This window comes from Exophiala oligosperma, assembly GCF_000835515.1.
Source record: "Exophiala oligosperma strain CBS 72588 unplaced genomic scaffold supercont1.17, whole genome shotgun sequence".
Classification (NCBI taxonomy): Eukaryota; Fungi; Ascomycota; class Eurotiomycetes; order Chaetothyriales; family Herpotrichiellaceae; genus Exophiala; species Exophiala oligosperma.
The window spans coordinates 217,491-245,220 of NW_015622834.1; the positions used below are offsets into that span (position 1 = coordinate 217,491).

General features: G+C 44.4%; 3 protein-coding genes across 3 annotated transcripts; 2 read left to right on the forward strand and 1 right to left on the reverse strand.

Moving 5' to 3' along the window:
• Window positions 1–115: 115 nt before the first annotated feature.
• PV06_10987 (uncharacterized protein) lies at window positions 116–13,635 on the forward strand. Its single transcript, XM_016412590.1, has 2 exons — window positions 116–555; window positions 604–13,635. The coding sequence occupies exons 1-2, from the start codon at window positions 276–278 to the stop codon at window positions 13,302–13,304; spliced, it is 12,981 nt and encodes a 4,326-aa protein (XP_016257089.1). The 5' UTR covers window positions 116–275; the 3' UTR covers window positions 13,305–13,635.
• A 287-nt stretch (window positions 13,636–13,922) lies between these two features.
• PV06_10988 (uncharacterized protein) lies at window positions 13,923–15,438 on the reverse strand (the record flags this gene model as incomplete). The annotated part of the gene is made up of 3 exons (XM_016412591.1): window positions 15,410–15,438; window positions 14,741–15,336; window positions 13,923–14,675 (listed from the first exon to the last, which is right to left on the reverse strand). Exons 2-3 carry the CDS (start codon window positions 14,951–14,953, stop codon window positions 13,923–13,925), a joined length of 966 nt encoding a protein of 321 aa, XP_016257090.1. The 5' UTR covers window positions 14,954–15,336; window positions 15,410–15,438.
• Window positions 15,439–15,855: 417 nt separating this feature from the next.
• On the forward strand, window positions 15,856–21,138 carry PV06_10989 (uncharacterized protein). The gene is made up of 2 exons (XM_016412592.1): window positions 15,856–19,710; window positions 19,764–21,138. The coding sequence occupies exons 1-2, from the start codon at window positions 16,090–16,092 to the stop codon at window positions 21,000–21,002; spliced, it is 4,860 nt and encodes a 1,619-aa protein (XP_016257091.1). The 5' UTR covers window positions 15,856–16,089; the 3' UTR covers window positions 21,003–21,138.
• The last annotated feature ends 6,592 nt before the right edge of the window (window positions 21,139–27,730 follow it).

Below are 27,730 nucleotides of genomic sequence, written 5' to 3' on the forward strand. Positions count from 1 at the left end.
ATTGGCGGGCAGGTGCGGCTTATAATTCAGGCTTGGCGACGGGGCTCACGTAGGCGCCTTCCCTGTGCTGGCCAAAAGACGCGTTTCTTTGCGCGATCTCCAGGTTTACTTTATCCGCAGACTGACAGTCTACGTTGTTTGTGCCACGAGAAACAATTCCATCTATCCCATGAACCCCCTCTATCATCAGCATTGTACCGGCGTTCAAGGGCCTCGAGGCTGGCCAATGTCGGAAACATCGAATTTGTCCCGCTTGATTTCTTGATTTTATTGTCATGGGGGACGTCCTGTCGCCTACTGCTCCTAATGGGGCTTCCGCACCCGCTTTGGTAGAAGCAGATCCTTTGAATGTTCTCGAACACATCGCCAACCTCATCGAAATCACACTCGGTGCTGCGCGGAGGGAACTCGAAGCTGTAGGGAGCCTGTTGTCCAAACCAGACCGTGCAGATTCACTCGAAAAATGTGCCAAATTTGCGAGCGATTCGCAGGTCACCCTGTTTGCGCAGAAGGACATCAGGGAAAGCCTGGTCAACGGCCATGACGAGAGCCCAAGTCAGTTCACCGAAGGGACTGTACAGTCTGATTCTAATTGTTTTACAGAAATTGAGCATAGCTACATACTATCGTCTGAGTTGGCTCCCTCCTCGACGACCGTCGCCTCGATTGCTCTCCTCAAACTATCTGGTCCCCTCGATTCCCGAAAGCCTCTTGCACATCAGATACAGGTCTTTAACCTTCCAGGTTCCTACGCTATCGATAGCGAAGTAGCCACTAGTTCCGAACTCGCCTCACCTTATACCGTTGTCTACTCACTACTACATAATGTACTTGGCCCATACTTTGACGCATATACGAGGAGAGGCGGTTCCGGAAACCGTAGTTGGTACGATGCCCAAGCCAAAGGTGGTGTGCCTGGAGCGAAGAGGCGGATGAAGGAATTGGAGATTAGCCTTCTGAACTTGCAGCAAAACACTGATATTCCGCTTGTTCACCTGCCCCTACACGAGGTCGTGGTAGACACCTTACAAGATGCCACGGCTCAGGGTGTCCCACCCGCTGTCCAGCTCATTCCTACACATATCTTGGAAAACACCACCGTGCAAAACAGTCTTACGAATACCGTCAACGGATGGATCAAGTCAATACAAGCCCTGACCAAGCTCGCAAAGGACCTTTCTGGCGCTCAAGCGACTGCTGCTCAAGAAATAAACTTTTGGTTGAACCTCGAATCCGCCCTCGCAAAGTTGGGAGACGAATTGGAATCGCCAGGGGTCAAACTGACCATGGACATATTGAAGAAGGCGAAACGGCAGCAGCAGGTTATTGGGTTTGACACCGACACCGGGTTGAAAGAGGCTCGGGATATCGTGCACAATTACAACACCCTTATGCGTGATTTCCCCCTCGACGAACTCTCGTCTGCAGGTTCATTGGAAAAGGTGGTGGATGCACTGGACTCTATCTTCGGCCATCTCAACAAAAAATGGAGGGTTTGCAACTATCCAATTCGACGAGCATTGAAACTTGTTGAAGGTATCTCTGCGGAGTTGAACACCCAAGTGCACAATCTGCTTCAGGGAAGGTCAATCATGTCTTCGAGCTACAAGGACTTCCAGAAACTGATGGAGTCCGTCAATAAGGTGTGGACAACTTGGGACGATCACCTGAAGAGCTTTACCGCAGTCGCACGAGAGATCACCAGACGCAAGAACAACGATTTTGTTCCAGTGAAAATTTCTTCTCAACATGCCCAGACACAAGAGCGGCTACGGTATGTGAACCAATTTCGAAATAATCATGAACAATTACTCCAGACGATTGTGAACGTCCTTGGCGCGAAGTCGACGGCTTCTGGCCAAACGGCGCCTCCTGATGAAGGCGGTGCCGCGATCATAGAAGAGCTTGGTGATGTCGATGCTGTCGACGAGGTCAACGCCGCGTATGAAGTCGTCAGGCATGTAAATGTGCTCGAAGTTTCAGACGAGGGTACGAGAGTCTGGGTTGATGCAGAGAATCAATACACGGAGAGGACATCTCGTGTTGAAGATTCCATCATTGCACGACTGAGAGACCGCCTGGGCAAGGCAAAGACCGCCAACGAGATGTTTCGGGTGTTTGAAAAGTTCAATGCGTTGCTTGTCAGACAAAAGGTCAGAAGCGCTATAGCGTCATATCAGGCACAACTCCTGGACAACGTCAAAAGCGCCATTGCAGCTCTGCACGAGCGTTTCAAGCAGCAATATGGCGGTTCTGAAGCACAAATGATGGCACAGCTTCGTGATATTCCTCCCGTGGCTGGTGCAATTCTTTGGGTGCGACAAATCGAATCACAGCTGGATGGCTACATGTCCAAAGTCCAGGCAGTTCTCGGAGAGGATTGGAAGCTCCATACAGATGGTGAAAAGTTACAAGCTGAAAGTAACATGTTCCGAAAGAAACTCACCACTCGAGATATCTACGAAGCATGGCTATATGATGTTCAGTCAAGAGATATCTCGGTGACAGGGAGGCTCTTCGTCATCACGCGCAGCCGTAGTGCTAACGGAGCCCTGGAGTTGAACGTCAACTTTGACAACCATGCCATATCTCTGTTCAAAGAGGTCCGAAATCTGACATGGTTGAACTTCCAGATCCCGCATCGCATCGCTACCACCGCCAAACAGGCTCAAAGAGTATATCCGTATGCACTGAGTCTGATGGAAAGTGTGTCTGGTTACTTTTCGACGGTTCGGACCATCCTTGAGATGCCCAACATGGTTCCGCTGATGGCTGGCTATGAGAGAGAAGTACAGAATCTCTTCAGTACCGGCGTTAAATTGCAGTGGGATTCATTCATCCATTCGTACGAAGTGCACATCAAAGGGAAGTCCACATCAAATGACTCTGCCCATGTACAGTATGTACGTGATCTGGCTACGGCTGTTACAGTCCTGCAGAGCAAAACCGCGATCATTCGAGAACTCGATCAGAAAATCCAACTGGCACTTTCGGAGATGAAATCGTGCCAATACTCGGCGAAGTCCTTCCAAGCCCAGATGGACGTTATACAGAATGCAGTGGACAAGATGAATCTGGAGAGCTATGCCAACTTGTCACCGTGGGTGTCAGATTTGAATTTACAGCTTCGACGCATATTCCAGGAACGGTTGCAGCATGCTCTAAAGCACTGGACGACCACTTTCATTTCTTTAGATGGTCAGGACGGAATGCAGCAGAATACCGTTGTACCGGAAGACGCCATCTACCATGTGCAATTTCCCCAGACAAACATTGAAATCATCATGAACAACCAAACCATATTCGTGGAGCCCCCTCTAAACTTTGTCAAAGCGTCCTGGGTGAACCAGTTGGAAGACTGGCTCGACGTCCTATGCCATCTACCTCAGATAGCGCTTCGATATCAAGTAACGGCAGATGCTGGCCTTGCACAGGCAACCCTGTCCTACAACGACTTGCCCTTGGAAACTGTCGAGACTCTGCTCACGGCGTACAAAGCCATCGATTCTAAAATTGATCAAATGTCAACTTACCTGGATGAATGGTACACATATCAGAACCTTTGGGACCTGCGAAGCGACCAGTTGCACGAGAGCCTGGGTGACGATCTTGGTCAGTGGCATCAATTACTTCAAGAAGTTCGCCATGCACGATCGACCTTCGATACTTCAGAGGGCCGGAAAGCCATTGGCACTGTTGTCTTTGACTATGAGCAGGTCCAGTCCAAGATCACTCAGAAATACGACAACTGGCAGGACGAAATCACGAGAAAATTTGGTGGTATCCTTGGCAATCGGATGGCAGAAGTGTTCAATGACATGAGACAATCTCGGCAAGATTTGGAAAACCAGTCCCTGGAAGCATCGTCCACCGCACAAGCTGTAGCATTCATCACGACTGTTCAGCAATGTAGGAGGAATGCCGCCATGTGGGGTCCTGAGGTCGAGATATTCCGCCAGGGCCAGACAGCCCTTTCCAGACAACGTTACAATTTCGGTGCTGATTGGCTCTCTGCGACCCAAGTCAGTGACGAGTGGGATGCTTTCGAGGAGATACTCAATCGCAAAAGCAAAATCGTCGAGGATCAAACGGATGCCCTGCGGTCCAATGTCATCAATGAAGACCGTGCCATCAGCCGTCGCATAGCAGACGTCGTTGCGCAGTGGTCGGAAGAGAAGCCCGTGTCCGGCACAATTCCTCCGGCTGAAGCCGCTGAAGTGTTAAGAACATATCAGACACGGATGGAGAAACTCCAAAATGAGGCCGACACAGTTGCAAGAGCCAAGGAAGCTCTTGCTCTCCCTTTAACGAAAGACACTGCTCTGGCTTCTGCTCTCGAAGAAGTCAGTGATTTCAAGTCGGTCTGGTCAGCCCTTTCCACGATATGGCAGAGTGTCAATGACCTTCGTGACACATTGTGGACCAGCTTACAGCCTCGAAAACTCCGCCAGTCCCTTGATGGCTTGGTGAAGATGACCAAGGAAATGCCCAGCCGCATGCGCCAATACGCTGCATTTGAGCATGTGCAGAACGTCTTGCGACAACTTATCAAGGCAAATCCGCTTCTGACCGATCTGAAATCCGATGCTATTCGAGAACGACATTGGTTGAAGATCTTCAAGGCTTTGAAGCCAAACAAGCGGTACTCCGAGGTGTCGATGACGCTAGGAGATGTCTGGGACCTGCAACTGATCACGAGCGAATCCACAATCCGAGATATTATCGCTCAGGCCAGGGGCGAGCTAGCTCTGGAAGAGTTCGTCAGACAAGTGCGCGATACGTGGCAAAGTTATCCCCTGGACCTGGTCAACTACCAGAACAAATGTCGGCTTATTCGCGGTTGGGATGATCTTTTTGCCAAGTGCAGCGAGAACCTCAATTCGCTGCAAGCAATGAGACACTCTCCCTATTACAAAGAGTTTGAGGAGGAATCTTCCGCGTGGGAAGACAAGCTCAATCGCGTGCATGTTCTCTTTGACGTCTGGATCGATGTGCAGAGACAATGGGTCTACCTAGAGGGCGTGTTCACTGGCAATAATGATATCAAGCACCTTCTGCCTACAGAGTCCAGCAGATTTTCCAACATCAATACCGAATTCTCTGCTGTGATGAAGAAGGTATACAAGTCTCCATTTGTCATGGATGTTCTTGCCATCCCCGGTGTTCAGAAGTCTCTGGAACGGCTCGCTGAGCTCCTGAGCAAGATCCAGAAAGCCCTAGGAGAATATCTCGAACGTGAGCGTGTCTCGTTCCCTCGGTTTTACTTTGTGGGAGACGAAGATCTTCTGGAAATTATTGGCAACAGCAATGACAGCACACGCGTGGCAAAACATTTCAAGAAGATGTTCGCAGGCATTTCTGGAGCAGAGGTGAACGACGATAGTACGATTACAGCCGTCACTTCAAAGGAAGGAGAGTCCGTTGTCTTGAAGAAAGAGGTTTCTCTCATCAAATTGCCTAAGATTAACGACTGGCTCACCTCTCTTGATAACAGCGTCAAGCACACTTTGGCAGAGTTACTTGCAGAGGCTATTACTGCATTCCGGCCACTTTTCACTGCGCCCGAACTCGACGCAGCCTTGTTTCAAGAGTACATGAACATGTTTCCAGCTCAAATTATGATTCTCGCTGCTCAGGTCGTGTGGACTGACCTTGTTCAAGAGGCATTGGAGGCTGCTGGCCAGGGTCTGACAAAATTACACGAGTTTGAAGAACGATTGCTCGATCTGCTGGCAGAGAGCGTCCTCCAGGATCTTCCTGCATTGGCTCGGAAGAAGTGCGAACACTTCATTACAGAAGCGGTGCATCAACGTGACGTTGTTGCTAAACTCATCAAAGCGGAAGCTGCTTCCCCGGGGCATTACCTCTGGATCCTGCAAATGCGATATGTCTACGACCCCAGTGCTGAATTGAGGAGCCGGCTGCGTATCGAGATGGCAAATGCTGTCCTAGACTACGGGTATGAATACCTCGGAGTACCTGACCGCCTCGTACGAACACCACTTACCGATCGCTGCTTCTTGACCCTGACACAAGCACTCTGTCAACGTCTTGGAGGCTCCCCCTATGGCCCTGCGGGTACTGGTAAGACCGAATCAGTGAAGGCTCTCGGTCTTCAACTGGGCCGCTTTACCTTGGTCTTCTGTTGCGATGACACGTTTGATTTCCAAGCCATGGGTCGTATCTTCCTTGGCTTGTGTCAGGTGGGTGCCTGGGGGTGTTTCGACGAGTTCAATAGGTTGGAAGAAAGAATTCTCTCTGCAGTATCCCAGCAAATCCAGAACATTCAGATTGGTCTCAAACACACCACCAATGAACAGAAAGCACAGATCGACCTCGTCGGGCGTCGTTTCAAGGTCAATCCCAACTCGGGTCTCTTCATCACAATGAACCCCGGTTATGCTGGACGTTCAAATCTTCCAGACAATTTGAAAAAGCTGTTCAGAAGCGTTGCAATGTCAAAGCCAGATAAGGAGCTGATTGCAGAGGTAATGCTCTTCTCCCAGGGCTTCAAGCAGGCGAAGCAAATATCTGCTCAGGTGGTGCCATTCTTCGACCATTGTGCTCAGCGGCTTTCGAAACAGCCTCACTACGACTTCGGTCTACGAGCGCTCAAGAGTGTGCTCATTAGCTCCGGGGGACTCAAGAGAATTCGCATGCAATCCAGCAGCGAAGGCACAGATGATGAACGTGCTCTTGAACCACAGATCATTGTGCAGAGCATCCGAGAAACAGTATCCCCCAAGCTTATCAAGCAGGATGTTGAAACGCTTGTGGACGTCCAAGCACAAGACTTCCCCGGCGTGGAATATGTCCCAGCCAATATGGACAAGCTTGTTTCGGCCATCAAAGAGGTCATGCGCGAGGAACACCTTACTGAAAGCGAGGCCTGGATGACCAAGATCTTGCAACTGTATCAAATCCAGAACATTCATCATGGTGTGATGATGGTGGGTCAATCTGCCTCGGGCAAATCATCAATTTGGAAAGTCTTGCTCCAGGCCCTTCAAAGAGTCGAAGGTGTTGAGGGAGTGCACCACGTCATAGACCCCAAAGTTATGTCGAAAGAAGCTCTTTATGGCAGTCTCGATAGCACTACACGAGAGTGGACGGACGGATTGTTCACTGCCATCTTGAGAAAGGTCGTCGACAATTTGAGAGGCGAAGATAGTAAGCGCCACTGGATTGTTTTCGATGGAGATGTTGACCCAGAATGGGTTGAAAACTTAAACAGTGTGCTCGACGACAACAAGCTTCTCACCTTGCCCAATGGTGAACGACTGAACCTGCCCCCCAATGTGCGCATTATGTTCGAAGTGGAGAGCTTGAAGTATGCGACTCTCGCCACTGTCAGTCGTTGCGGTATGGTCTGGTTCTCGGATGACACTGTAACCCCGTCCCTGATGATTGACCATTACCTGCAAAACCTTGCGGACAGAAGTTTCGAGGATCTGGACGACGAGATCAAGGCCTCAGGCCTGGCCAGTAAAGCACGAGAAACGCAAAGACACATTGTTGAAACATTGCGAGGCCTAGCCAACCGCGATGATTTCCTCCTCAAGGCCCTCTCGACAGCATCGAAACACAGACACATCATGGATTTCACGCATGCCAGAGCGCTTGACAGTGTTTTCAGTCTGCTTGCCAAGGCATGCCGTTCAATCCTAGAATACGATTTGAATCATCCTGAATTTCCCCTTGACGTGGAACAGACAGAAGCCTACATTTCCAAGAAGCTTCTGTTAGCATGTGTCTGGAGTTTTGTCAGTGATGCAGGGTTGGGCATTCGAAAAGAGTTTGGTGACTTCCTCAGCACGATGACAAACGTCGATCTGCCAAACCTGGACAGCACAACATCTCTCATCGACTACGATGTCAACTTGCCACACGCTCAGTGGCTCCTATGGCAATCCCAGGTACCCACAGTCGACCTGAATACCAACTCAATCAAGCAAACCGATGTCATCATACCGACAGTCGACACTGTTCGCCACGAAGATGTCCTGTACTCATGGTTGGCCGAACACAAGCCGCTCATGCTTTGCGGTCCACCCGGATCTGGTAAAACTATGACCCTCTTCAGTGCTCTAAGGAAACTGCCAGACATGGAGGTTGTCGGTCTCAATTTCTCTAGTGCAACCCAGCCGGAACTAGTCATCAAGACTTTTGAGCAGTATTGCGAATACAAGAAGACATTGAACGGGATGGTCCTTTCCCCGACACAACTCGGTCGATGGCTAGTTATCTTCTGCGACGAAATCAATCTTCCAGCCCCTGATAAGTATGGTACTCAACGAGCAATCAGTTTCTTGCGACAACTTGTGGAACAAAATGGCTTCTGGCGCACGTCAGATAAGGTCTGGGTATCCTTGGAACGCATTCAATTTGTAGGCGCCTGCAACCCCCCAGAAGATGTCGGCCGTCATCCTCTTGGCGATCGATTCTTGAGGCACGCTCCTGTTGTCATGGTTGACTACCCTGGCGAGTCCTCATTGACTCAGATTTACGGGTCATACAACAATGCTGTGCTAAAGGTGGTACCAAGCTTACGAGGCTTTGCGGACGCTCTGACGCATGCAATGGTGGACTTCTATCTCAAGTCTCAAGCACGATTCACCCCAGACATTCAGCCGCATTATGTTTACTCTCCGAGAGAACTCACTCGGTGGGTTCGTGGCATATATGAAGCCATCGCCCCGCTCGAACACCTCTCGCTTGAAGGTCTTATTAGGATCTGGGCACATGAGGCACTGCGACTGTTCTCTGACCGTCTCGTGGAACCCGATGAACGTGCTTGGACATCTGATATGGTCAGACAGACCGCACTTGAGCACTTCCCCACGGCAGATATTGATCAAGCTCTACAAGGACCTATTCTATTCTCGAATTGGCTCTCCAAGAATTACGTGTCTGTCGAACAAGAACAGCTTCGTGAATTCGTGAAAGCACGTCTGAAGACATTCTGCGAGGAAGAGGTCGACGTCCCCCTTGTCCTCTTCAATGACGTACTAGAACACGCCCTTCGTATCGACAGAGTATTCCGGCAACCACAAGGCCACCTTATCTTGATTGGCACCAGTGGTAGTGGAAAGACCACCCTCTCAAGGTTCGTTGCTTGGATGAACGGCCTGAGCATCTTCCAGATTAAGGTGCATGGCAAATATTCTGCTGAAGACTTTGATGAAGATCTCCGAAATGTTCTGAGAGCTTGTGGTACCCGAGGTCAGAAGATTTGTTTCATCATGGACGAGTCCAATGTGCTAGACTCTGGCTTCCTGGAGCGAATGAACACTTTACTTGCCAATGGAGAAGTTCCCGGTCTTTTCGAAGGCGACGAATACTCTGCTTTGATGACAGCTTGCAGAGAAGGTGCCCAGCGTCAAGGCGATCATATCGATTCTCAAGAAGAACTCTACAAGTGGTTCACCAAGGAAATTGTAAAGAACCTGCACGTTGTTTTCACTATGAACCCGCCACAGGAAGGTTTGTCGTCCAAAGCAGCTACGAGTCCAGCCTTGTTCAACCGTTGCGTGCTTAACTGGATGGGCGATTGGTCAGATCAAGCTCTTTTCCAGGTTGGATACGAGCTCACGCAATCAATTGATCTGGACAAAGCGGGCTTCACTGCTCCAGACAGCATCCCTCTCGCCTATCGCGATCTTACGCTTCCTGCGTCACATCGTGACACTATTATCAATGCGATGGTTCACATGCACTATTCAATTCAGAGGACCAATGAGCGCCTGGAGCAACAACAGGGTATTGTTACATATCTCACACCTCGGCATTATCTCGACTTTGTGACACAATTTGGCAAGCTCTTCAGGGAAAAGCGAGAGGATCTCGAAGAACAGCAACGACATCTGAACGTCGGTCTCGAGAAGTTGCGGGATACAGTGGACAAAGTTCGCGATCTTCGAGCAAGCTTAGACCAGAAGAAGCAGCAACTAGAGCTCAAAGACGCTGAAGCTAATGAAAAACTGCAGCGCATGGTGGCCGATCAGCAAGAAGCCGAGCAGAGAAAAACATCCTCATTAGAGGTACAATGTGCCTTGGAAGAGCAAGAAAAGGAGATCGCAAGCCGGAAGGAAATTGTGCTCAATGATCTCGCCAAGGCTGAGCCAGCTGTGATTGAAGCTCAGCAAAGTGTTAGCAACATCAAGAGACAACATCTTACTGAAGTTCGTTCCATGGCCAACCCTCCGGCTGGTGTGAAGCTTGCGCTGGAATCTGTCTGCACTCTGCTTGGCCATAAGGTAGACAGCTGGAAGAGTATTCAAGCTGTTGTGCGCAAGGACGATTTCATCGCCAATATTGTCAACTATAACAACGAAAAGGACATGACACCACCGTTGCGACAGAAGATGCGCCATGACTATCTGTCCAATGACGACTTTACCTTTGAGAAGGTATTCCGTGCAAGCAAGGCATGTGGCCCTCTTGTACAATGGGTCGAGGCCCAAGTCAATTATTCCGAGATTCTCGACCGCGTTGGGCCCCTTCGTTCTGAGGTTGAGCAACTGGAAGAGAAAGCTCTCGACACCAAAGCGAATGCTAAAGCCATTGAGAACACTATTACCAAGCTCGAGAACAGTATCGCTACATACAAGACAGAATACGCTGCTCTTATCAGCGAGACGCAAGCAATCAAAGGTGAAATGGCCAGAGTTCAGACAAAGGTCGACCGAAGTCTCCGGTTACTGGACAGTCTTTCTTCCGAACGAATAAGATGGGAAGCTGCCAGCAAATCTTTCGAGACGCAAATCCAGACTTTGGTCGGAGATGTTTTGATAGCATCAGCATTCCTTGCCTACGCAGGTCTCTTCGATCAGCAGTTCAGAAAGACCATGGTTGATGATTGGATGCATCATATGTCGATGTCTGGAGTCTCTTGCAAGAACGATGGCTCCGTCTTGGGTTATCTTTCGTCCGCCGATGAGCGTCTGCAGTGGCAACGTCATTCGCTACCTGCGGACGACCTGTGCATGGAAAACGCCATCATGCTTAAGCGCTTCAACAGATATCCCTTGATCATTGACCCTCCTGGCAGAGTGACCGAATTCTTGAAGCAAGAACATCAAGGACGCAAATTGACGGTAACAAGCTTCCTCGACGATGCCTTTACCAAACAGCTTGAAAGCGCCTTGCGATTTGGCAATCCGATTCTGATTCAAGATGCGGAGTATCTTGACCCAATCTTGACCCATGTTCTCAACAAGGAGTACCAAAAGACAGGTGGACGAGTCCTCATCCAATTGGGCAAACAAGAGATCGATTTCTCTGAGCATTTCCAGCTCTATTTGTCCACTCGCGACCCTTCCGCAAATTTCGCCCCGGACGTATGCAGCAGAACGACCTTCATCAACTTCACTGTTACTCGTAGCAGTCTGCAGACTCAGTCTCTCAATGATGTCCTCAAAGCAGAGCGTCCGGACGTTGACAAGCGTCGCACCAATCTCGTCAAGATGCAGGGTGAATTTGACACCAACCTACGACAACTTGAAAAGAGACTGTTGCAAGCCCTGAATGAATCTCGTGGCAATATCTTGGACGACGACAATGTCATTCAGACCTTGGAAACGCTCAAGAAGGAAGCCGCAGTGATCACAAAGAAGGTCGCAGAGACAGAAGGTGTCATGGCAGAAGTCGATCGCATTACCCAAGGCTACAGCCGGATTGCCAATGCTTGTAGTGCCATCTTCGCATTGCTTGAACAGCTTCACCACCTCAATCATGGCTACCGATTTTCATTACAATATTTCATTGACATCTTCAATTCGGTCTTGCATCACAACCCTCACCTTACGAACAAGACCAATTATGAGGAGAGAAGCGAGATCATTCTAAAGGATATCTTTGTTGAAACGTATCGGAGAACATCACTATCGATGTTGCAGAAAGATCGAATCACCCTTGCAATGTTGCTCGTCCGTGCAACACCTTACGAATTCGATCGTTCTGTCATGGAATTGATCCTTGAAAATCGGCCTCGTTCTCGTGGTTCAATCGCACCTGATGCCTCTGATGAGGATGTAATGTCCGCAGTCAAACAGGTTCCTGTTTTTGATCAACAACTGATCAACGCCTCTGGCAACGCCTGGACACAATTCCTCGCTGCTGAGCGCGCTGAACATCATGTTCCAACAGTTTGGAAAGAGACTGACAATGCTGTTGACCGAAGTCTTTACGAATTGCTTCTTATGAAGCTCGCAAGACCAGACCGATTCCTACCTACAGCCGAGAAGCTTGTGACGAACGTGTTCGGACAGGAGATTTTCCAAGGATCGGATGATCTGAGCGCCATTGTTAAAGAAGTCAACTCTTCAGTACCCATTGCCCTATGCTCAAACCCAGGATTTGATGCCAGCTACAAGGTGGATGCACTTGTTGAGAAGCAGAATGCAAACTGTGCGAATGTGGCTATGGGCTCAGAAGAGGCTATCGCCAGCGCCGACAAGGCTATCACTAGCGCAGCAGCAAATGGTAACTGGGTATTGATCAAGAACGTCCACCTGGCACCTCAATGGTTACAGAGTCTCGAGAAACGATTATCAGCACTCAAACCTCATCCCGACTTCAGACTCTTCTTGTCGATGGAGTCCAGTTCCAAGATTCCTGTCAACTTGATCCGAGCATCCCGAACCCTGGTGTATGAACAGCCTGCCGGTATGCGAGCCAATATGAAGGATACCCTGACAGTCCTGTCAGACAGAGGAACCAAAACACCAGTGGAAAAGGGCAGACTCTACCTCCTTCTCTGCTTCCTGCATGCTGTACTTCAAGAACGCTTACGATATGCGCCAACTCTGGGGTGGAAAGGACTTTGGGAGTTCAACGACAGTGACTATGAATGCTGTTCATTCATCATTGATACCTGGATCGAAGCTATTGCCCAAGGCCGTTCAAATGTCGCTCCTGTCAAACTACCCTGGGATCTGATCCGTACTTTGATCACTGAAATGTACGGAGGCAAGATTGATGATGAGGGAGACTTCTCTTTGCTCAACAACATCGTCAACAAAATTTTCGACCCTGCTGCATACGAAACTGATCACGAACTTGTGTCGGACAATGATGGCCAGGCGCTGAAGGTTCCACAAGGAACGACGATTCGGGACTTCTTGAACTGGGTCGATCGACTGCCGGAACGAGAGCCGCCAGCTTATTTGGGACTGCCTGCTAACGCGGAGAAGTTGCTTTTGATGGGTCAGGGGCGAGAAACCATTGGCAACCTTGCTAGGGTTACAGATTTGTTGGAGGAAGGAGAGCATTCTGTCGCCGCCCCTCAAGAAAGCAAGGCATAGACATTGGATTAACTTTTCTGAGGGTGGCGATTTTGCTACTTGTTGATGGGGACATTATGAGGAGAATACATGATGGATCAGAGTGGAATTACTTTGTTTTCTTGGATGTGGTGACATTAGTTCTGAACAAGGGAGTAAATGCTTTTATTGAGTCAAGAGCATGGCGTTTAAGGAGTTTGAATATGGGACTTTGGCATGAGGGGCTTCAAGAAAGCAGAATCTGCATGACGTAGACATTTTCTGTTTGATTCACTTCACTCACCCTTATCGGTCAATGTTAGATACTCTTTTTTTATTTGTTCTTGGTATATATTTACTTCTTGGAAAAAAGGCCTTTTTGCTTTTTCTTTTTCTTTCCACGTGTGGATACATGGTCACATACATAGTTGAATAGCAGCCATGTGGATTATACCATCATCAGGTGACTGATTCAATCACCTTGTACGGAGTATGCATGATGAATGACTTTTGGTGCGAGGGAAAGAAAAAACCTCGTTTGACTGCTTTTCTTTATAGATTAATATATACGTATATAATAGAATGTAAATGGGGAGGGGGGAAGACAGAGGTCACCTCGACTACGTTGGATCGATTCCCCTCTAAGAGGTTTCCCAGTGGTTACTCGAGGCGTAGGTGGGGTGTGAATTCGAACAATCCCTCCAAGGTCTCGCAGTGGGCGATCCAGATCAGGGCCCTCGTCCCTTCCTCCCGCTTCAGCTCGGCCGTCTGTCGGATGACCTTCCTCGCGCCGGCCTCGTCCTCGTGGAACGTGTCGGTCGGGGTGACCTTGACGCCCTTCCCAAAGGGGGCGTCGGGGTACTGCATGAAGAGGGGGCTGTGGAAGCAGTCCCCACCGAGAAAACAGTACCGCAGCTCGCCGGCGGCGTTACGCGTGCGGGCCAGGGCGGCGAGGTTGCCGGCACAGTGGCCCGGGGCGTCGATGAGGTGGAAGGAACCGTCGCCGAAGAAGTCGAGCGCGTGGTCAAAGGGACCCAGGGGTTTCCATTCTTCAGGTGACGTGGCGGGTGACGATAGTTCTCGCACTGGGAGACGAGCGTGGCCTTGCCGTCCGTCGGTGGCGGCGGTGGTGGTGTCCCATATGCGACCGTCGAACGTACTGTCAGGGTCGCTGGGATACGAAGGGGTGGCCCAGGACAAGGTGCCGGCACCGCAAAGGACGGTGGCGTTGGGAAAGAGTGAGTCGGCTGGGAATATGTGGTCCCAATGGGCGTGACTGGCTATTATGTATTTGACCTCGGAAGGGTCGTGGTTCAGGGATTGGGTGTCTTCAGCGGCCGTGCTGGTGCCGGGTTGGGTCTGAAAGACTTTGTGTTGTACGTCGATGATTCGTGGTGGGTACAGAGTTAGGTCCTATCCAGGAGATGGTGGTTAAGTTGAGGATGGGTGAGAATGTTGGACATGGCTAGGATACGTACGTGAGCTATACCTAGATCAAACCAAAACTTTGTATCGGTAGGTTTATGATGCATGAAGAAGCGCCACGAGTTGATGCCGGTTGAGCCCCTGTCGCCCAAAATGGCCATGGAATTGGGCATTCTCATTCGAGCGGACTCGAAGGGTGTGATGGAGACAATGGCATCCGGGGTTTGTGGTTCCGGTAAGGGGTTGGTAGCCTTGTAGGAGGACATGTTGTGTGCGATAAAAGTGATTTGATTTTTGCTTAAACTTGCACTCAGTAGGGTATTATTGTGTTGACACTGATTGAGAACTTGAGAGGCTTGTCGGGCTGGGAGAAGGTGTTGGTTGAGCAAATCGATCGAAAATCCTGATTCATGGTCCTGTTTAATACGGACTAATATGTTGCAATCTATATCAGAGATCCGCTACCGAGACATAGACGGGCCGGACCCTCGGGCCTGTTGTCTCTGCGGGGGTATCAATAATGTGTTGATTTCTCGTACACCATGATAGCTTCGTCGTACATCGGTAGTGCTGGCATGGAGTCATGTAGGCAGATGTACGTTGACGAGTGACAAAGACTGCTGTCGCTGTCGATGTCACCTACTCTGTGCTAGACAATTCACATGTCGTTATTCAGCACTGTAGTGCGTTTTGGCGTCGGAAAGAGGTTGTGACATACTCACATCTTGGTTCGAGGCGAGGCTATTTTGTCAGAGTTTTCAAAGGTTTCTCATCATATGAAAGATCATAATCACAATATGAGATTTAGATACTAGGAGGTTAGTGTCTTCTGTTAGCACACTGTAGTACTTTGTAGAGCTTCGACGTTTGTCCTTCATCGTAGAACATCTGTTTGCGTCACTGAAGACAAACATCGCAAATATATACTCCCAATGACACCACGGTGTTCATTGTAGATTTGAGATATTCTCCGTCTCATTTCGAAAAGACAAAGTGTCTATCTGTGTAATGCTGTTTGAAGAAAGGAACCAGAGTGTCGGCAATACAAGTAAATGTCCTTACACGTGACTCGGATATGGGCTCGGCAAAGTTGCCGTTCACAAAGTTGGCCCTTGGACTTCACGCGACGGCGGCGAGCATGAAGCAGCCAAGGTGTCCACGCCGGTTGCTATATTATATCGGAAGCAGATACGGCAACCTGTCAAACGTCAGGTCTTGCTACTACTACCTAGTATTGTATGCTTGCAATTCACCAGAGAGTTGCAGATCCAGATTACAACACTCAGTCAACATGTACCACACTCTTCGGTAACCCAAGCCCCGAACCTGTTTTCCCTGGCGATACGGGGTCCCTTTCGAAAGGCCTCCTTGCGCCCGCACTCACCTGGGTTGTTGCGACGAAATGGCCGTCCCTCGCCCACATGTATCAATCCCACAAGATGACATGTCGCCTATGCCTGCACTGGCCACGGCCCAAGTTGACATTACTCACGACATCACCCCTGCCATCGCCATCGACCCAGTCGCCCTCATCACGACAGAATGTATAACTATAACGTCGGCCATGCGCAAGCATGCTCGGTGGGCTCAATCCTCGGTAGCCACAATCTTGGGCGGAGGCGCCTCGAGGCTACAAGAGTCGGAACTGCGGCGTTCGTCTTCCCAGAGTCGTCGAGGGACACCGGTGATCGCAGATCCAGGAAAGACAAAGTTGAACGTCAATAACCCCTCGGATGATGAGAATGCCAGCCTGGCGAGCCGATGGGGGCTGCGTGGAAAAAAGGGAAAGAGCCTGCAAGACAACCCGCTCCTGACAGCATTCTCCAGGTTGAGAAGAGATCTGGCAGGATGCAGGGACGTCCGGACCGTGGACGCCCCAGAGCTACTACACCCTTTCCTGCAGGTCATACGCAGTTCGTCGACCAGCGCTGCCATCACCAGCCTTGCTGTCATCTCCATCACGAAGTTCTTCGCCTACAATATCATCACAATACAAAGCCCCAGGATCGGTCCCGCCATGCATCTTCTCAGCGCCGCAATCACTCATTGTCGATTTGAGGCTAGCGATACGGCCGCCGATGAGGTCGTGCTACTGAGGATATTGCGCTTGATGGAGAACATCATATCAAGACCCGAGGGTCAATTACTCGGCGATGAAAGTATCTGCGAAATGATGAGCACTGGGTTAAGCATGTGTTGTCAAGCAAGATTGTCGGAAGTGCTCAGGAGATCGGCCGAGATGGCAATGGTCACAATGTGCCAGGTCGTCTTCAGCCGGCTGAGGTACATCAAAGTGGAAGAGCTGCCCAAGAGTAGGAGTCGTTCAAACACCAGAACCACCCTGATGAGTGCTTCGGAGGATCTGAAAATCGAGCCACCAATGACCGGGAGTGTGATGGGCAATGGCGAATCAGCACGGCCAAGTGTTGATGCTGATCCTCGGCCCAGCTCCGAACCAGCATCTGATGGCAAACCTTCCAAGTCGGAGCCAAAGAATACAACGGCCCCCGTGAAGGGAGAGGAAGACGAGAATGTTGAACCATATGCATTGCCGTCGATAAAGGAACTGTTTCGAGTTCTAATCGACCTCCTTGATCCCCATGACCGGACCCACACCGATCCCATGCGCATCATGGCACTGAGGATCATTGATGTTGCGTTGGAAGTCTCGGGCCCTTGGATAGCCAAACAGCCTATTTTGGCAGCATTGGTTCAGGATGATTTGTGTCGACACTTGTTCCAGCTTGTTCGATCAGACAATATGGTCCTGTTGAACAGCTCTCTTCGCGTTGCTGGAACATTACTTGCTACGTGCCGACAATTGCTGAAACTGCAGCAAGAATTATTCTTGTCATATCTGGTGGCATGTTTACACCCTCGCGTTGACATACCCCAAGAACCAGGAATTGATCCGGCGCTTTATGAAGGCGTACCTCAAGCTCCGAAACTTGTCAAACAGGCGCCATCCCAACCCAGTAGTGGGCGATCTACACCTGTCCCAATCAAGGATAGACAGAAATTAGGTCTTGAAGGCGGAGCAAGACGACCTGAAGCACGAGAAGCCATGGTCGAGGCTATTGGTACATTAGTGCGCATGCCTAGCTTCATGGTAGAATTGTTCGTCAACTACGATTGCGAGGTCGATCGACAAGACCTCTGTGAAGACATGGTTGGTCTGTTAGCACGCAACGCATTCCCAGATTCTGCAACATGGAGCACAACGAACGTACCACCACTGTGTCTAGACTCCTTGCTAAGCTTTGTCCAATTCATGGCGGATAGACTTAACCAAGAAATACCGACAGATGCAGAGGAGCGGATAGAGAAGATGCGATTGCAGAGAGTGAGAAAAAAGATCATCAAAAGTGGTGCCTCCAAGTTTAACGACGACCCGAAAGCTGGAATTGCTTACCTGGTGAGAAATGGTATCATCGACAACCCTGACGATCCGTTGCAAGTTGCCCAATTCTTGAAAGGAACATCCCACGTTTCCAAGAAGGTATTGGGCGACTTCTTGACGAAGAAAACAAATGAGCGGCTTTTGACTGCTTTCATTGGGTTATTGAATTTTGACGACAAACGAATCGATGAAGCACTTCGAGAAATGCTTGGTGCTTTCCGTCTTCCGGGCGAATCTGCTCTGATAGAACGCATTGTCAACATCTTTACGGATCGATATTGCACAACTGTCAACCCAGAGGAGATCGAAGACAAGGACGCCGCCTTTGTTCTCACATATGCTATTATCATGCTGAACACCGAGCTGTACAATCCCAACATCAAGTCTCAAAAGCGCATGGCAGTGGAAGACTTTTCCAAGAATCTGAGAGGGGTCAATTCTAAAAAAGATTTCGCCCCGGAGTTCCTTCAAGACATTTATGATGCCATCAAGCAGAATGAAATTATATTGCCTGATGAACATGACAACAAACATGCGTTCGAATATGCCTGGAAAGAATTGTTGATGAAGACCAGCGATGCAGGTTCCTTGGAACTATGCAGCACGAACACATTCGATGCAGAAATGTTCAGAGCGACGTGGAAGCCTATAGTTGCAACGCTCTGCTATGTTTTCATGTCCGCTTCCGATGATGCTGTGTTCAGCCGAGTCGTGGTTGGCTTTGATCAGTGTGCACAAATTGCGGCCAAATACGGCGTCACGGAAGCGTTCGATCGAATCATTTACAGTATCAGTCAGATTAGTGGTTTGGCTTCAGAGATCCCTCCCAGCACTTCTCTCAACACAGAGGTTCAGGTTGGGAAAAAAAGTATCATGGTTAGCGAGATGGCCGTGAGACTGGGACGAGATTTCAAAGCACAATTATCGACCGTCTTGCTGTTCCGTATCTTGTCAGGCCACGAGGACGCAGTGGGAGAGACATGGATATATGTCGTACGAATCTTGAGGAATCTCTTTGTCAACTCGCTCATCACCCTGCCCAATATTGAAAACACGAGGTTTGCCAATCTAGGCTCAATCCCACTGCAACCACCATCGCATATCGTCGATCGGGATGGCAAACTCGGCGAAAGCGGTCTTTTCTCAACATTTACATCTTACCTTTCGAGCTACGCCGCAGATGACCCCCCTGAACCTTCCGAGGAAGAACTGGAGAACACACTCAGCTCAGTTGACTGCGTGAGAGCGTGCCAACCGGATATGGTCTTGAAGCACATGGCCTCCCTTCCTTCGAATCAAATTACAAGTCTTGTAACAGCCTTGTTGTCTCAAATGGGAGAATTCTCACCGGTGGTGACGGTGAAACCGGAGCGACCTCTTCCAGTGACCACGAGAGTTAATGGCCACCGCATGCCCAAAGCTGGACCAGAATATGATCCCGGATCTATCTTTCTCTTGGAGCTGGCTACCATGCTTACTCTGAGAGATGATGAAACCACCGCTGTAGCCGGAGAAGCATTGACGGGTTCTTTGCAAAACGCAGTCAGGGATGCGTCGAATATCCACCCCTTGGCACTGTCGAGGATCGTCCATTACCTTCTCGAGGTGCTGCGACATGGCTATGTAAGTTGATCAGATGGATTGTTATTGCAATAATGGTGCTGACCTTGAGACAGACATTCGACTTCATGCGTGCCCCTGTAGTTCTTCACGCTATTTCTAGCTTTGATGATGCTGTCTTGGATCGTACCGCAGCAGCGATCACGAAAGACCTAGCCAGCTGCATCGACGGCCCTGCTGCTTTGACCAATGAAATCACAACCTCTCCAGATTTCTGGTCGACTCTTCAACGACTTCATCAGCACAAGACCGAAGCCGAAAAGGTTTTCTCCATCCTGACTACTCTTGCCACGTCCATGCCCACGACAGTGACGGCCGATAATTTTGAATCTGTTATCGGGTTGGCCAATGACTTTGCTGCTGCCGGTTCTATTGGCTCAATCCAGGAAAAGCGACGGGACTTCGCAGCCAAACGAGGTCACCAAGCCAAACCGGCCCGCGACGAAGACATTGCCGTAGTGCAACGAGCGAACAAAGCTATCAGCTTGATCTATCAGCTTAGTGACCGTGTGCCTGGTCTTATTGCTCAATCACATCTCGAGCGGAATGAAGCTTGGGCGGCATACTGGTCGCCCATTTTCCGGGCGCTGTGTGCACAATGTGTCAACCCATGTCGTGAGGTCCGCCATCGAGCGCTCTCGGCATTACAACGCACATTGCTTTCTGAGACCGTTGCAGATAAGGAACAACATCATGAATGGACAGCCATGTTTGATGAAGTTCTCTTCCCGTTAACTTTGAGGCTCTTGAAGCCCGACATATATCAGATCGACCCCCTCGGAATGAACGACACGCGAGCACATGCTGCAAGCCTGCTCTGCAAAATCTTCTTACGATATCTTGACCGACTTGTAGAGGTAGGCCGAATGGGCGATGTGTGGGTAAAAGTATTGGAACTCCTTGACCGCCTGATGAATGCAGGTACTGAAGGAGACGCTTTGGCTGAAGCTGTGCTTGAAGGGGTGAAGAATGTTCTCCTCGTCATGGACGGGACTGGGTATTTGGGTAGGGATAATGCGATTGTGCAACCTGGTTTGGTACCGCAACCACGTGTACCAATTTCTCCAGAGACCGAAGAAAAAGACGAAGACAAAGACGAGGAAGAGGTTGAACAGCAGCAAGACCACAAGATCGATGATTCTCAGATCTGGCCAGAAACGGTGAGGAGATTGGATAGATTCTTGCCTGGCCTGGTACAGGAATTGTTTCCTCCTGCACCTGCGGAGATGGAAGTGACAAGAGCCGAGGAGACTGTGGCTGATGAGAAGAATAGTGCGGTCTCTACGGAGTCATAGTGAAGCTCATGTATAAAATGTGATCTGGTAGAAATGCTGTTACAGAGACCGGATTGTGAAAGAAAGCCGTTTCCTGGAAGTCAAGCGTAATATTCAGTGATAGGAGGATAGGCAGAGATCAAGTACATATTCATTCAACCCTACCAGAGTTTATATTCCCACGATGAACGGTGACAAGGGTCTCTCGTATTTTCAATCAACATCAAGGGTGAGTCAGACACATCGTGTATGATCATTGTTGACTGAAGGAATCTGATTGACTTGTTCGCTTATCGAGAAGTTGTTCCTCTTGCACTCGCCATGTTCCACATTGATCCTACGTAGGTAACCAACCATAACCTCTTTGCAAACGACGTGTCTCAGCAGACCGTCGATAAGAATGGGGCCACTTTCCCCCGAGCATTTTTGGACTTTTGGATCTCTACAAATAAAAGGAAATCGAATTCGAGAATTAAGATTTCTTTACTTTTTCCCCTCCGCATTTTCCTAGAGAGAGAGAAATGTGGAGTAGATATCGAATATTAAACCCCGAACAGTCACTACCCGTAACTTTTTCGCTGACTCATCTCTTGCCGCTTTTCCCTCGCGCTAATAACTATTTAGTCAATTCACTCCCTTGTCCGCTCCCTTCTACTCCCTTCGCCTCTTTCACACTCCCCTTCTACTCTCTCTTACTCTCTTATAGCTCTGGTTTACTTTTATTCTTCTTTTTTATACGTGTTAATAAGAGTCTTATTTAAGCTTTAGTTTTATAAATACTAATGTTATATATATTTAGCCTAGTAATAACTTTATTTAATTATATTTATAAGAGTCTATTTTAACCTTAATAAAAGATAAGATCCCTAAGAGAAACCCTAAGAGAATACTTTATTATAATATATTACTAAATAGGGTTAACTAAATCTCCTAGCTTTATAGAATAATGCTTCTTTTTCTCTTTTCCCTTCACTATTCTCTCTTTCTTTCTCTTTTTTAATTCTCACATTTTTCTTTACTCTCTCTTAAAGTCTTTATTTCTTATATAAATTAATTCTTTTACTTAGTCTTTTAACTATCTAAATATATTTTCCTTATATTTTAATATACTTTAGACTTTTCTTCTCTACTTTAGTTATTTACTTTTCCTTTTCTCTTAACACTTATCTTTTCTTAATTTTTTACTATATTTTAGCGCTCACTACCTTACTTATTATTTCTCTATACTAAAGAGAAAGAAAACCATAGTAAAAGTCTTTAATAAAGTAAAGAAAAATAGTTAGTAGCTAATTATAAATACTAATATAAATAATAATTAAATTAGTAAGCATATTAAACTTAGAACTAAGTTAAATTATAACTAAATAATAGCTCTCTAGAATAAGTAAATTCTTTACTTACTTAAGAGTTATATTAATTTATATTAATAAAGATTAAAACTAGTGAGTAAATATAAATAACGAAATTTTAGTATTAATCTCTATAATTTATAAACTATAAAGTATTTTATAAAGAGTATTATAAAGACTAGTTTAAGTTTATTTTATATAAAGTAATAATAAATAAACTTTAAAGCTAATTAGAAGTAATAACCTAGTAACTAGAAAATCCCTTATAAGATATTAAAGTTAGTATACTATATTTATATCTTACTTCACTTTTATTAATAAAGTTAAGATTTTATTTTAGCACATTAAAATAGTGTTAAAGAAAAGATTTAATCTCTTAACTAAATAATAATAAAAGAACTTAATAGAAAATAAGTTTAATAGGCAAAAATACTCACACTATATAACTTCTAAATACATTATATCTAAGGAAAAGAAAACACTATAGCGAATACACTTAGCTAATAACTAAACTATATAAAAAACATTAAACTAGAACTTATAGTAATACTTAAGGAAAAAAATAGCGCCTTAATATATATGACACTAGAGATTTAGGTACTAATATTTATAGAAGTTAAACTAATAGAAGAGTAAAAGAAAGAAATTATTAAAGGATAACATAATAATAAGTTAGTAGAATACCTAGGTATTAAAAAGACACTTAAGTTAGTTATAAGGGACTTTACCTAGAAAGGAGTTAGGAAAGACATAACAAACTATATTAAGAAATACGATATATATTATAAGGTAAAGCATACTTAATATAAACTATATAGACTACTTTAAACACTAGTAATACTAGAAAAAGCATAGCATATAATCGCATTAGACTTTATCACGAAATTACCTAAGTCTAAAGAATCTCTTATGAGTATAGACTTTAATAGTATACTAGTGATAAATAATATCCTAATGAAATATGCATATTTTATTCTATATAAGAAAGCATTAATAGTAGAAAAGTTAGTCTACACTCTTTATAAAAATATTATTAGTTAGTATAAAATACCATTAGAAATACATTTAGATTAGGATAAACTATTTATATCACAGTTTTAGTAATCATTAATGAATCTTATAGGAGTTCATTAAAAGTTATTAATAGTGTTCTATTCGCAAAGTAATGAATAGATAGAAAGAATAAACTAAACACTAAAATAGTATTTATAGTGTTACATTAATTTTTAATAGAATAACTAGGTATTATTACTACTTATTATATAGTTCGCTTATAATAATAACACTTTAGCTATAGAAATATTACTATTCTATATAAACTATAAATACTATTCATAAATTAAGAAAGACATAAGAGATATTAAACTAATTATAGAAAAAGTAGTAATCTTAGTTAAGAAATTATAGTCACTATATAAACTACTAAAGTAAAAACTTAAGAGAATATTAGAAAAAACAATAAAAAACATAAATAAGCGAAGATCTAAGGGACTAGACTTTATAGAAGAGAAGGTAATATATCTTCTCAGAAAAAATATTAAAATATAGAGACTATCTAATAAACTAAATTATACTAAGGTTAGACCTTATAAAATTAAAAGAAAACTTAGACTAGTGACGTTCGAATTAAAACTACCTAGAGAAGTGAATATTTACTTAGTATTTCATAAATTACTTCTTAAAAAAGCACTACTAAACGCTAAACTAGAGCTAGTGCTAATATATAAAGAGACATAATAGCTATTATATAATATTAAAGAAGTCCTAAATTATTAGGTAATTAAAGAAAAAATGCATTACCTAATAAAGTAATTAAAATATAGAATAGACGAAAACACTTAGGAACTAGAAGAGAATATATTAAAGGCTACACTTCACTAGTATCACTAAAGAAAAAGAAGAAAGAGACTCACTAAATACTTAGAATAATTATAAGGGATAATTAATAGAGATAAGTCTCTTAAAGTTTAGAAGGGCCCCTAAAGATAATTTAAATATCTCCTTTAGCTACCGCTTATTTATACTAATAGAAATGATTAAGAATACTTTCTTAGGAGGATTTACGTGATCTAAGGTATCTAGGGACTTAGCCTCCTAAACTAACATTTATTTCTACTTCTTTAATAACGAGTTAGTCTCACGTTAAAGGCGCTCACACTTAGAGTAAACTTTATTAACAGCTATAATTAGCTAGGCCAGTTTAGCACCCTTTTACCATACCGCCTTAATTAATTAGTTTCACTAGGCTATTAAGGAATTAAACTTCTTATCTAAGAAAGTACTATCACAATATTTTATCCCCTTCTTAGTATAGATAGAACATTTACTATAGCTATCTAAAATAAAGTAAACAGAGTTTAAGTTCTAATAGAGTGTACAGCATTCTATACTAAATAACTTATAGCTAAAAGATTTAATATAGTTAATTAGCTTCTAGCGATAAAGGGTAAAGAAATGAGTGAGTTTAGTAATATAAAACTAAGGCATAATTAATTATAATAAAGAAGTAAAGAAAAAATAACGAATAGAAAAGAGAAAAGTACTTACTTATGTACATTATAGATAATAAATAGGTTTAGGAAGGAGAAAGTATTATAGGTTAATCTAACTATAGGTTATATATAAAGCTATAATAATAGCTAAAATAAGGAAAGGAGATAAGCTAGGGAACATATGCACCATTCATAGCCTAGTCATGTGATATAATTAGAAGGCTTAGTGCGGTGGGCCCTAATCATTACTAAGTACCTTCCCTAATTAGCAGGACACACTTAGTAGCGCTTAGTATACTTAGTCTGAGTAACACTGAGCACTACTAAGTAGGCATAACTATATAAATAACAGTCATTATATAGCTTTACCATGTAGTTAACTTCGTTCACAATTATACCTATATATTTTAGTTATAATCACTTCGCTTTTATACTTACTTAAGTACCGCGCTCTTAGTGACCTTACCTCTTCTACTTCCCACCTATTAAGACCATATATCTTATGACACCCTATATAGAGTAAAACGTAATAAATAGCGAAATTTGTTAAGGTAATAAATCTATATATATAATAACTTATATATTAATAATAATATTATAGAATCTATATTCTTAATTAATTAATACTTAAATTAGAGAATAGTATAATTTAACTTAAGCTCTTATTTAATAATTTCATAATTATAGTACTTAAGTTAAGATATCGCTAACTCTAATATATATTAAAGAAGTGACCTAGGAATTTTAAGAAATTCTTTTCGCTATTATAGAAGGGCTAAGAAGTTATATAATAAGTAATAAATAAAATCTATAAAAATATAGCTTCTAGGGGATAAACTTTAGCATTAATATCTAAGGGAAAGCTATATATTAGCTAGGCTTAAATATATATAGTAGTTAGACTTAGATATATATATTCACTAGGTTCGGACATATATACTTAAAGAGCGCCCTTAAAAGAACGCTAACTCTACTTAACTCTTATATAGAAAAGATTTATAGTCTTCCTAACTTCTTAAGCTATAGTTAAGAGTTACTATCTATTTAAAACAGAAAATTTTATAACGTAGAGTATCTCATAGTTTCTAAACACTCTTTTTTAGCCATAAACTTTATATAATATTATACTTAAAATTATGTTTATTAGGAATGGCCTATAAAATAGGCAGAGTAATAACATAATAAAAATAAGTCTTTCTATTTAGGTACTCTAGTTATAGAACTTAAAGCATAAGGAAGAGAAGTTCCTTATACGGGAAGTCTACAGTAATTATGCGGTTCGCCTGAGTTCTCTTAGCGTTACGTGCTTAGTAAGTACACTTAGTGTGGAGTTTTAAGATATTATCTGTTCTCTATTCTATCTACTTCTAACATAATAGTTAGTATAGGAAGAAATAAGGTGGTCGCATAGAGAGAAATATATACTAAATAAATTGAAAGGTAACTATACCGCTTTAGATCTATAATATTTTACGTGCTAAGACTTATAAAGACTACGTTAAAGCATTATTACCTTAACACTTTTTAAAGGCCTCTAGCCACGTAATTATATTATTATAAAGTGCCTCAGTATAACTAAGTACACCCTTTAATATCTATATAGTTTAATGTTCCCTTAGACCCCTTAGTAAATAATAAATTCTCTAATAATAATTACATTATTAGGAACATAATAAATATCGAAATTATTCCTAAAGACACTATACTTTACTGTTTACTATATATTACCTCACTATAACTAATAATTATAGTACTTATAACTACTAAATTCGTGCGAAGTTAAGTATAGATAGTATTAAGAATATAATGATATGGTCTCCCTATTTAAGGAACTTATAATAATGAAATAAAAGACGCTATTTTCATTACCTAACCAGTATAGAGATAGAACCTAGGGAGCTAAGAATATATATCCTTAAGTAGCTAAAGGGCCGCGGGGGCGGTGTTAATAGATAGGCACTATATACGGCTAGTAGTGAAGAAAGAGAATGGCGGAAATTTGTTAAGCACTTTGTACTGTTATGCGTTACCCCATTTTATATTCATTATAATAAACTAGAACCGAGCTATTTACGCTAATAACTTAATGCCAAAGCTAGTTCATAATTATAATGGGCACTAGTATCGTATCAATTCTATTAAACTAGTTTCCTTACTCAGTGCGGTAACTATACTAGCTATCCATTATTATTTTCGCCCTTAATATTATGCTATTCCTCCTTTTTACCCTTATTATTTACGTTTATAGCATACTATAACTAAAGACATAGACACTAGTGACTTAATACCTAGCGTAGAGACTATATATTAGCTATATACTAACAGCTATATTAATAATTATAAACATAATAGTTTATGTGTGTGTGCCTACTTAGGGAGACTAGGTTATCTACATTATATAAGGATATATATTAGAAAATTTCTTATTATGCCCTTTCATTTAACGGCCGCATTAAATAACTAAATTAGGGGTCTATTCCTTAGGCTCTAAATAGCTAATGCCATTATGTCACTTCTCTATACCCTGTTTCTACCATTTATATTAATTACGCGATTCGGAGCGAATTTACTTTCCGAATATATAGCGCTTTAGCTATTTATAATTATTGTGAGTGTCATTACCTTAGCGTTAATAAGTGAGGTAGTGAGTATTATATCTAAACTAAAGTAAGCGCTTATAATAGTGATAACTAGTTATGTTCTTTTAGGCCTTAACCTTCTAACTAGATTCTTTATTATGATAGTCTACTTCTAGCGCCTAATAATTCATAAGCTTCTGCTAAGAGAAGTGATTATCTTATGCTTTATGCCATTAGGACTACTCTACATGGGCGGCTTTACTATCCTTAAGCTAGGAAGTGTGGCGTTAAATATCTTTACATAGATTAATATAATATATTTACTTACT

Coding starts and splice junctions, on each gene's coding strand:
- PV06_10987 (XM_016412590.1), top strand. CDS start 276: ATGGGGGACGTCCTGTCGCCTACTGCTCCTAATGGGGCTTCCGCACCC. Junction 556..603: donor CGGCCATGACGAGAGCCCAA/GTCAGTTCACCG, acceptor ATTGTTTTACAG/AAATTGAGCATAGCTACATA.
- PV06_10989 (XM_016412592.1), top strand. CDS start 16,090: ATGGCCGTCCCTCGCCCACATGTATCAATCCCACAAGATGACATGTCG. Junction 19,711..19,763: donor AGGTGCTGCGACATGGCTAT/GTAAGTTGATCA, acceptor ACCTTGAGACAG/ACATTCGACTTCATGCGTGC.